At 36.3% G+C, this 10573-nt stretch overlaps 1 protein-coding gene across 1 annotated transcript in view; it reads left to right on the forward strand.

Annotated features, from left to right (window-relative positions):
* Window positions 1-527: 527 nt before the first annotated feature.
* The window catches only part of Dnttip2 (deoxynucleotidyltransferase terminal interacting protein 2), a 10582-nt gene continuing 536 nt past the window's right edge, over window positions 528-10573 (forward strand). Inside the window, exons 1-6 of the mRNA XM_004635751.2 lie at window positions 528-630; window positions 1497-2911; window positions 4629-4767; window positions 6746-6841; window positions 7911-8075; window positions 9730-9839. Of these exons, the coding sequence (XP_004635808.1) occupies window positions 559-630; window positions 1497-2911; window positions 4629-4767; window positions 6746-6841; window positions 7911-8075; window positions 9730-9839 (1997 nt within the window). The 5' untranslated portion in view covers window positions 528-558. The remainder of the gene's footprint in view (window positions 631-1496; window positions 2912-4628; window positions 4768-6745; window positions 6842-7910; window positions 8076-9729; window positions 9840-10573) is intronic.

The following is a 10573-nucleotide window of genomic DNA, read 5'->3' on the forward strand; positions in this document are numbered from 1 at the left end:
ATTTTTCTCATTTTCAGCTTATTCCCAATTCTGATATATCATCTGATATTTAGATATGCTAGCTTCCTACTAGTCGTCAAATCCTGGGGATATTTAACCGATCTCCTTTCACCCAAAACAAGTCGGTCGATGTAATCTGTACCTGTCATTTGTACTTAATACACGAGTACACTGATGCTTTTTACAAATGTACAAATAATGTATAAGTCCTCTCATGGCTAGATCAAAACATTTACGATCACTAAAGATAAAAAGTGAGATAAATGATGTGATTTTCCAATTTGTTCAAGTAAAATAAAGACAAAGTTTATAAAGTAAGTGCAGGTGTTTCTGAGTCCATTACACACACTATTCTTTCTACTGAAGCGCTGAAGGCAAGGGTAAAACATAGATCTCCATTTGGAGGTGCAGGGGCGTGAGCCGCAGTTCAGTACGCGGAACAAAGCCACACCAGAGTCTCGCGAGTTTCAGGATAAACACGGCTCTTCTCTGACGTATTTCCGGTGCGCAGGGACTACGGAAGCTGTTGCAGTTTCCGTGAGGTCGAAGGCCGTAAAAATGGTAGTCACCAGGTCTGCATGTTCTCGGGCTACGGTACAAGTCACGTCGGCCGCCAGCCACCAGCAGAGGGTAGGAGATTGTAAATATCCCCCGTTTCTTTTCGCAGCTTCGTAGGCACGTACGTTGTGTAGTGGTACGGCGGAGGACGGGAGAGAGGGCCGAGTTTGCCGCACGCTGCGGTATCACAGGTCCTGCGCCATACTTGTGGAAACATTTTAAAAGCATTTCATAGTGTGGAAGAGAGGCGAGGCAGCTTGCCTTGGGTCGTCCAGCTCTTTAATGGAGGTGCACAGTACAAGCCTTTTTTAAAGCCTCAGTGTTAACGCCAGATTTACCAAGGAAGATTGCGACCGGCATGTGCAAGCTTCAGTTAGTGGGGCGTCCTTACCACGCGGGGAGGCTACAGGTGGCCCAGCACCAACTCCATTAGCATGGAGTGGCTGTGATGACACCGCCCGGTGGCTCCCGGCCGCTGCCACGTTCTTCGGATTCTGCATTTGAGGGAAAGTAGGTTTTTTTCCCCCTTCAGATATGTAAAGACAAAAGTGGTCACTGAGCCCATCGGTGTGTTCCTAAGCACATCTTTGTTCAGGATTAGTATTTACTCCCTCGTTGTCACCAGTTTATGCATCAGAATGTTTTGTTGTTTTTGAAAAATTCTCTTTATTTTCCTTTCTAAAGTTATAATTCTGTTTTTTTCTTCAGATCATATAAATCTTTCCCCTCTTGAAGTCAGATATATAATTAGGGTAAAGAAAATAAGATCCAACCCTTCGATTTTTTTGTTTTTGTAAATCATGGGGGGCGTTTGTTTTTCTAGAGGTCCTGCTTATAGGTTTTCTGTTGTGTTGTAAAAGTTCTCTAATATTTTGCCACTAGGAGAACTCATTTGTTTTGACCTTATCACAGTCCTACCTGTTTTCTTTGGTTTCTAGACTTCTGCTGCTGCTGGAATTCAGGCACATCCAGAAAGCAAGAAGGAATTTAGACCTGATAACCAAAGTACAGCTGAATCACAGACTACTGGGAAACCAAGTCCAGTCTATATAACTCCTAAAACCACAAAGAGGAAGAGCAGGAACATAACAGGTTCACTAGTGGAGACAGCTGAACCATCTACTGATGGAGAGTTCTCTGAAACAGAGTCAAATTGTTCTTCAGTGTGTGAGATCCAGGAGCCTATTCTAAGAATAACTAGAAGAAGGCAGATCATAATTGCAGCCACACCAGTGTCTACTGTAAGAAAAAAGCAGAAAATAACTGGACTAAATGAATCTGTTGCTGAAGAAATTGTCTCCGAAGCAGAATCTCATGCTTCAGGTGTTTCTAGAATTGTGCATTCCCCAGAAATGACAAGAACCAGAAGTAAGGCTAAAACTCTAACAGGTAAAATCCAAGAGTCACATGCAGAAGCTGTATCTGATGCTGAATCATCATGCTCTGACATTTCATTCCTTGGAATTACACATAAGGGAACGACTGGAATTATACCAAGGAAATTACAGGCACAAGCTGATAATAAATATACCAAGATTGTACCAGAAAATAATATAATCATGGATATTTCTGTGAAGTCAGATGATTCATATACCAGACAGAATTTTGATGAAGAGGAAAACAGTGTAATAGATGAGAAAACAGAAAATGATACAAGTTCTCAGTTGAAATGTCCTTCTAAACTCCAGGACACTAGCCTTCAGCAGTTAGTCTCTCAGAACCATTCAACCCCTCAAAATAAAGCCACATCAGAGCCCTCAATTGTGAACTGTGAGGCTGTAATGAAATCATTAGCTCAAACAGTTGCAGTTGTAGAAGTGAACAGATGGAATGAAGACAGAAAAAGCACTGTAAAAATAAATGAGTTGACGAAGTTCAGTTGTCATGATGGTGATGGTGTAGAGTCCACAAGTAAAGCTGTCAGTCAGGACAATAGTGAAAGGAGTACAGATCGTGAATGTGATACCAGACTAGACAAACCTGAACTCAGCCAGTCTCTGGATATAGATAATTCTGTCTTACTAGTTCTCAGCAGTGATGAAAGTCTGCAATCTGAAAGCAGTGAAAGTGAAGAGGAAACTGTGTGTTTTGTTGAAAATAGTGGTCAAAAGGAATCACTAAATGAAAATTCAGAAAATGCATCACATGACAGTGCTTTCTTTGTAATTGACACGACTCCTGGATTAAATGCTGATAAACATTTTTATTTGGATGATAAGGCAAGTGAGGTTACCACTGAGGAAGAAAAAGAAGAACATGGAAATAGTGAAGACGAACCATCAGATAGTGACAGAAATATCAAAGATGAGTATAGTGATGAAGATGACTTCCTAAATAACACAAAGTCTAAACTGTAAGTTTCTCCTTTATTTTATTTATTTATTTATTTATTTATTTATTTATTTATGGTTGGGTTTTTTTTTTCCCCTTTATTTTTAAAAGTAAATTTGGGAAGTAGTGGAAATTAACTCAAGGTTTTGTGCATGGTAAGCATTTTCTGCCATTGGGCTGTGTGCTCACCCCCAAAAGTAAAGCTTTGATGTGCATGTCAAGTGGTTAATTTACCATAAAAATATGACATCACTGCATGGGAAATGAGAAAATTGCTGTTAGGTTCATTATGGATAGTTTATCTTCTTTGTTCCTTCAACTATTTTTCCCAAGCGTTATACCCAAAAGTATCTCTTTTGATAGTATATTGGAAATCATCTGTTAAGATTTTTCTGTGTGATTCTTAGGAGCAATCAATATAAAAAGGGAGCTGAAAACAGTCTGTTTTCATTGATGATAATTATAGAGAATTTGAAAAATGTAGAAAATAATCACCTGTGATCGCAGCAATCATCCATTGAGCAGTACTAATATTTGGGGCCATTTCTTCAGTCTCTCTTTTCCTCTGGAGGGCTGTATATATTAACAGATGCCTAGGCTTTGTTCCAAACCGGTGAAAGCAATCAAGCTACAAGGCTAGGCTGAGACATACTTTTTGCAAGCCACACTCTTCATATTCTAGTGTATATTTAGGGCCAAGAATCCCTAGGCACTGGAACAGAATAATTTCACTTTGCCAAAGAAGCTGATTGTGCTTTGAACTCCTATTCAGTTTATGTGAATAGTCAGGGAAGAAAGCAACTCTTTAAGTTCAAGTGTACTTGCTTATAAATCTGATGCTTCAGTCATGTAAACATGGAAATTCTCATATAAACAGCTTGAACCTCACACCAGGTACAGAAGATTCAGATCTAGTAGGTTTAAAATGTCATTTGTGCCCCATTCCCTGCCCACCCAAGGCCGAGGTTGAATCTAAAGCCTCACACACCTCAATCCTTAAAAAAAAAAAAAAAAAAAAAAAAAAAAAAAATCGAGACAGGGTCTAACTTAGTTTTCCAGGCTGACCTTGAACTTTCTGTTGTCTGCCTCAGCCTCCTGAGCCCAGCAACATTTTATCTTTTTACAACTCGTATGAGAGGGAATCCCCCTGCCATTTAAGATTCACTGGCTTGGAGACACCACTGGATGCTCCTAGTCACCCAGGAAAGAATTCTAAGTTTGAGTAACTTGAAGTTTAAAGTAGAAGAGCCTGTTTTTGTCATTAGCATTGTTTTAAGAAAATCTGAGAAATAAAACATTCTAGTTAAATATTCATGCTAGCATTTCTTAATGAATATACTAGATTTAGGATACATACTTACAGGTTTTTTTGTTTTCGTTTTGGTTTGGTTTAGCTTTGGCCATTGACAATATAAGGCAGTAATGGTGAGTTGTTTAGAGCTGTCAGTGATACAAACAGCTCCCTGTAGCACATATGTTACAGGTTTCCAACTACTTACCAGTGGAAAGAATAAGTGATTTTTTAAAAATGTAATTTGGTTTCCTTTTTCTTGATTTTTTAAAATTTCTTATTGACACAGGGTTCAGTGTGTACTTGAGGCTGGCCTTGAACTCACTGTCTGGCTCAGACTGTCTTTGGGGCAATCTTTTTAACTTCAGTTACCAGAGTGCTGGGGTTTCAGGCACGTGTCACCACACCTGGCTGTTAATTAGTTGATCTGTATTTATTTCTCTTTCAGTCTGAAGTTGACAAGTAGCAGTATAGACCCTGGTCTGAGTATCAAAGAATTGGGTGGTGTGTATATTAATTTTAATGCAGAAAAACTTCAGTCTAAAAAGAAAACTCTAACACAGACCAAGGAGAAAAAGAAAAATGAGGTAAGTTACATGCAGTATTTGTTTTCTAGATGTGTCACTTCTAGAAATGTTAATTCTTTGGAGAAAGAATAAATTTCCTTTTTTTTTTTTTTGGTTGTGGTTTCAAACTCAGGATCTTGCACTTGCCAGGTATTCACTTATGCCACTGAGTTATCTCCCCAGCCAGAGTGAATTCCGTGTGGTAAAACCAAATTAGCTTAAAATGCTCATTTTTTCTGTCTTGTTAGAATAATTATTTCTTAATAGAGAACCATTTATAAAAAGTGTTATTTGGAAAATAATTTTAGAGTTAAAACAAAGGACAAGTGATACAGAATTTCACTTATAGTAACATGAATTTCATGGTATTTGTTGTAATACATAGTGTTTAATACTAATTTGTACTCTTTAAAAAATAAAAGTTAAAGAAAAAATAATTTTAGATCAGTATTTTTCTTGTACCCAACATTTATGATCCCAGTGGTTCTGTTTTCTTCTCCTTTAGTTTTTAACTGTTGCAGATCCTGTTGAGACTCTGAAAGCTATAAGTACTGCCTCTCTCAACTGGAAAAAATGCAGTATTCTTATACACGTACAATTATATATAAACTTTTGGGAGGAATTATTAGGATAATTTTACCTAAACTTTAGCTTTACATAACATCTTGTATTGCTTTCTTCTAAATCTGTGTTCTAACCTTCATGGCTCTTTTGCCATTTGAATCCAGGGATCTGCTCGTTTTGATGTGCGTGGGCACTTGACTTCAGTTTTTTTGTTTTCTTCCCTGCTTGAACCATCTTTTCTTTGTCTCTCCTTCTTACATTGAGTTACCAAGCCTTGAGAATGAGGCCTTTTCCCCTCTTGTTTTTTGGGGATGTATTTTTTTCTCAGTGGTGGAGATTTGAGTACAGGGCCTCAATGCATTCTAGGCAGATATTCTATGGCTGAACTTTTAAGTCCTTGGCTTGTAAAGACCTTTATTTCTCATCTACACTACTTTTACTGGTTTTCCTTCCACTTATTTGTTCTTTAAACTGTCCTCCATTCATTTGGATTTTTTTTTTTTTTTTTTTTTTTGGTAATTTCAGTGTTTTGTTTTTTTTTAGATTTTTGTTGCTGTTTGTTTTAGTACCAGGAATTGAACTCACAAATTCATGCTTGCCTGACAGGCATTGTACCTCTGAGCTAGATCCCTGGCCTTGAGATTTTGTTTCTAAAACACAAATCTAACATGGTATTCTCCTGCTTATGTCCTTTATCAGACATTTTAGAGCCTTTGAGGTACCTGTATACTGCTAACTTAGGTTATCTATTGTAATTACTACTGTAATTCCCTGAATATGTGTTGCTCTTTCCTAATACAATGTCTTGGGAAACATTGTGTGACCTCCCAGTTCTTCCTCCAGCCTCTTCTGTGCTTCTTTAACTCCTAGTATATATCTGATTCATTAAGTAGGGTTTTTCAATTTTGCCCTGATGTTTTTCGTTGTATAATTCTTCCTTGTGAGATGGTGGCTTGTGCAATGTAGGATAATAGCATTGCTGACTTCTACCCATGAGATGCCAGTAGTATTCTCCCCTTCCTCACAATCTACAAAAAGTATCTCTAAACATTATCAAGTGCTCCTATTGTTATATAAATGTTTTACTCTGATAAGAAAGCCTGTACTGCTATTATACTACCCAAAAGTACTAGGTGTGAATGTGAATTCAGTGAATCTTAATTTATGAATAAGTAATATCAAGTGGCATTGCCAATTTCATGCTTAAGCTTTATGTCTATGAACACACACAAGAAAAAATAAGTAGTCTTCCTTGGGTCTTGCCCTGGGCAAATACTACCTTGAAGTTCATTTTTAATCACTGAGTGTTATGAGAATCATCATCTCAGCCAAGTAGAAAATTAAGAGGTCATTTAGATTAGCAGATTTGACTACATAAAATTTAACTCATTTAAAATGTTAAAAGAACTATATAACCACTTTTATATTTTTATAGCTCCTGCAGAAAACTGTTATTACACCCGATTTTGAAAAAAATTACTCTGTCCTACCATATAGTGAATCAAAGCGTCAACTTCAGAAAAAACGCAGGGTAAGTACAGTGACTTCTATTATTTATAATGATACAGGTACTTGGCTTTATATTTTTAGATCACATAGCATAGTTGTATAATTAAACAAAATAGATATGGATCTATGTATGGTTCCAAATAAAATTATAGATATCTAGACACCATAAAACAGTACATGGTTCCATAGCACATTTAGTAAGAATTTTCACATTTTTGTAGTCACAATGGTGCGTGCAAATACTTTTTTTTTTTTTTTTAACGTTTAAAATAGTGATAGCATACAAGTTCACAGATATCTTCTGGCTTTTAAATTCTGTGTATTAAATGATAGGCACTCTGATGTTCTGATGTTCTGTTGTAAGGAGTTTGATGTAGCAACTAAAAACTCTGGTCTTTTTTGTCTGCTAAATAGGAGACTTTAGTAAGATAAAAAGGGATTGCTTTCATCTGACATTTCAGCTAACAAATATAAAATTATCAAAGGAACTTGGAGGACAATTGATAATGCCATAATAATGTCCTTTATACTGGCTTAAATATTACAGATTTCTTTGTATTTCTGACTCAGATTGAGATACCTAGATAACTAGAAATATTAATATTTATGTGTAAGCTCCATAATTAAAAATTCTTTTACATATTATCTCTAATATAGACTATTGTAGGCAATACAAACTAAAAGTATGTTAATCTTCCAGCAAGTCATCAGGTACTTAACTGATATAAAATAGATTTTGTTTTTTTTTTGAGACAGGGTCTCTCTGTATACCCAGGCTGGCCTGGACCTCACTATAATTCTTCTGCCTCAGCCTCCCAAATGGTGAGATTACAGGCATGTGCCACTACACTGGGCTTATAATAATTTTTTTTTCCACAGTAAGTTTTCAAGGCACTTTCATTTATGTAACTAATAAAATGATGTCTGACCAGAGCAATCTCTTCTTGTGATTTTCTAAAGATTCTGAAGTTAAATGCTTTCTATAAAGTAACTATTTTCATTTCATAAGTTTTTCCATATGTATAATTTTGGGGAAAATGAATTAGGTAATATTAAAGTTAAAATATTTATTTTTGAAATCTGAATTTCAGAAAGAGCGACAAAAAACTGCAGGTGATGGTTGGTTTGGTATGAAAGCTCCAGAATTGACTGATGAACTTAAAAATGATCTCAAAGCTCTGAAGATGAGAGCAAGTATGGACCCAAAAAGGTTTTACAAGAAAAATGACCGAGATGGCTTCCCTAAGTACTTCCAGGTATGAAGTAAACAGAATAGTAGATATGGTCTATGCATTTTAGTTTGGAAAGTAGTTGCTAAACTGTTTATTTTTAAAATAGGTAAATATTTAAATTGTGCACACCAAACATATGGACCATATCTACTTAGGCTATGCAATGATGAAAACAGTTCAAACAGCCACTGGCTTTTAATAGGGTACCATTAAAAATCATACTGTAACTGTGTTTTCAGGTCAGCTTTCTAGAATTCAATAAAGCTTTTGAGTCATTGTATGAATATATGAGTATATGCATAGTAACTTGATGATAGAGTACTTGCTGAGGATGCATTGAGGCCCTGAGTACTGCAAAACGAACTACAGGGCAAGCCAGAGCACCCATCCATGTAGGGTGGAGGGGTAAAGCCTGGAGTTGTTTGTACCAATCCCTTTCTCTTTTCTTTTATTCATTTTTCTTTCTCTTTTTCTTTTTCCTTTTTCTTTTTTTTTTTTTTTTTTGTGGAACCAGGGATTTGAACTCAGACCCTTGTGCTTGCCAGGCAAACGCTTCTTCTACTGAGCCATCTCCCCAGCCCCTTCCCTTTCTCTTTTCAAGGTAGAAGGACCTCCCTGAGCAGATTCTAAAGATTATTTTGGCGTATTTTCAGGTGAAAATTAATTAGATTAATCCTCCAAATTTTTAATCTTCTTGACCTTTTGTCAGTTATCTGTATCACTCTACTAGTCGTCAGTCTGAGTTTGCTCTCTCTTTTGGGCTATCTCCCATGTTGTAGCCAGCTATATATTATTTTTTTTAAAAATCTGTTTAGATTATACAGGTCTCTGCTGAGAAACTTCAAAAATTTATTTATGACCTACAGGGTGGCAATACCCCTTAACTTGGCCTTCAAAATCTTCATCCAAGCCAGATCATGAGCCCATTTGTCACACATCTCTCTTAAGCTCACTTTCTCAAACATGACATGCATATGCCAGCCAGCCTTTGCATTCTTCTACTTTGCATGTGCTTGGCTCTCTCTTGTTTGCTTGGAATTTCACCTGTACAAATCTCAGCTAAAGTATGATCTGTCAACCAGCTAAAATGTGATCTTCCTTATTTCTTTTAGTTAGAATTGAACATTCAGTTTTTAGAGCACTTAACGTGTTTTTGTTTAGTACATGTTAATTTTTTAAATTTCCTGTTTCTGTCTTCCTTAAGACTGTGGTCCCTTCTTGGCAGAGACTAGATCTTAGTTGTTGAAATGAAACAAATGCAGAGCAGTGATAAAGTAAATTCTAAGCCAGCAGTATTTGGGACACCTAGGAGATCAAGTAAATATGTAATGGAATTTATGCGCACTTAATTCATTGGATTACAACATACAAAAAAGGTTACATTTGTTGTTCTCTTTCCTTTAATTTCACTGTTTATCATGAACTTAACTATACTGTTTAGCACTAAATTATGAAAAAGAAATTTTGCATCTACTATAAAATAATGAAATTATTAGTAGTACCACCAATGTGCTAAGTAATTTGTTTATACTTTAAAAAAGACTTAATTTTAATACTGGTATAATGTATGTGTTTTCCATTCCTTTCTGTGAATAAAATTTCGTAGACCTACACTGGAATACAGAAGTAATGTGGCATTCAGGTATCACATGACTTAATTTCAATCAATTATTCATAGATTGGCACTATTGTTGATAATCCAGCTGATTTCTACCATTCACGAATTCCCAAGAAGCAAAGGAAAAGGACTATTGTGGAGGAACTGCTGGCTGATTCTGAGTTCAGAAGGTAATAGAATTATATGTATTTTTTCTTCAAAATATGCCCTTAAAATGTCATATCACTAAAGTATTAACTTATTTTAAGATAATCCATTACCTATTAACGTGACTGTATTTTTTTCATGAAAATAAAAGCAGTGGGCCAGGAATATGGTGGAGTGGCACAGTGCCTGCCTAGCAAACTAAAGGTCCTGAGTTCCACTTCTGGTGCTAAAAAAAAAAAAAAAAGTAGTACAAATCTCTTTAATGTCTGGCTTAAAAAGAATTAGAAACTCATGTCTCTTTCTGCAGGTAACTACATTATATAGCCTCTGGGAAACTCCACTGTATACTCATGAGAGAAGGAAGGTCACTACTCTCTTACTAGGTTTTTTTTTTTTTGCGGAACCAGGGATTGAACTCAGGCCCTTGCACTTGCCAGGGAACTGCTTATTCTATTGCGCCATCTCCCCGGTCCCTACTTACTAGTATTTTTGTGGAAATAGTTTTTATTGAATAGCTCTCTTCCAAGGGTCTTGTCCATACACTTTGCAAACCACTGATCTGTAAGTGCAAACTTTTTCTTTTTCTTTTTTAGCCCATATTTATATCCCGTACTTAACAGTACTTGAAAGCGGGATATAGTACATGGCTCTTTAATTTCCAGACTCTGTGAGTGAAGACTCTAGCTGGAGTGCCCTGTGCTGTAGCCTCAGCTCATAGACTGATTCTTGACACATAGTGGCAGCTTAATATATATAT

Source organism: Octodon degus, unplaced genomic scaffold, assembly GCF_000260255.1.
Source record: "Octodon degus isolate 3935 unplaced genomic scaffold, OctDeg1.0 scaffold00074, whole genome shotgun sequence".
NCBI lineage: Eukaryota > Metazoa > Chordata > Mammalia > Rodentia > Octodontidae > Octodon > Octodon degus.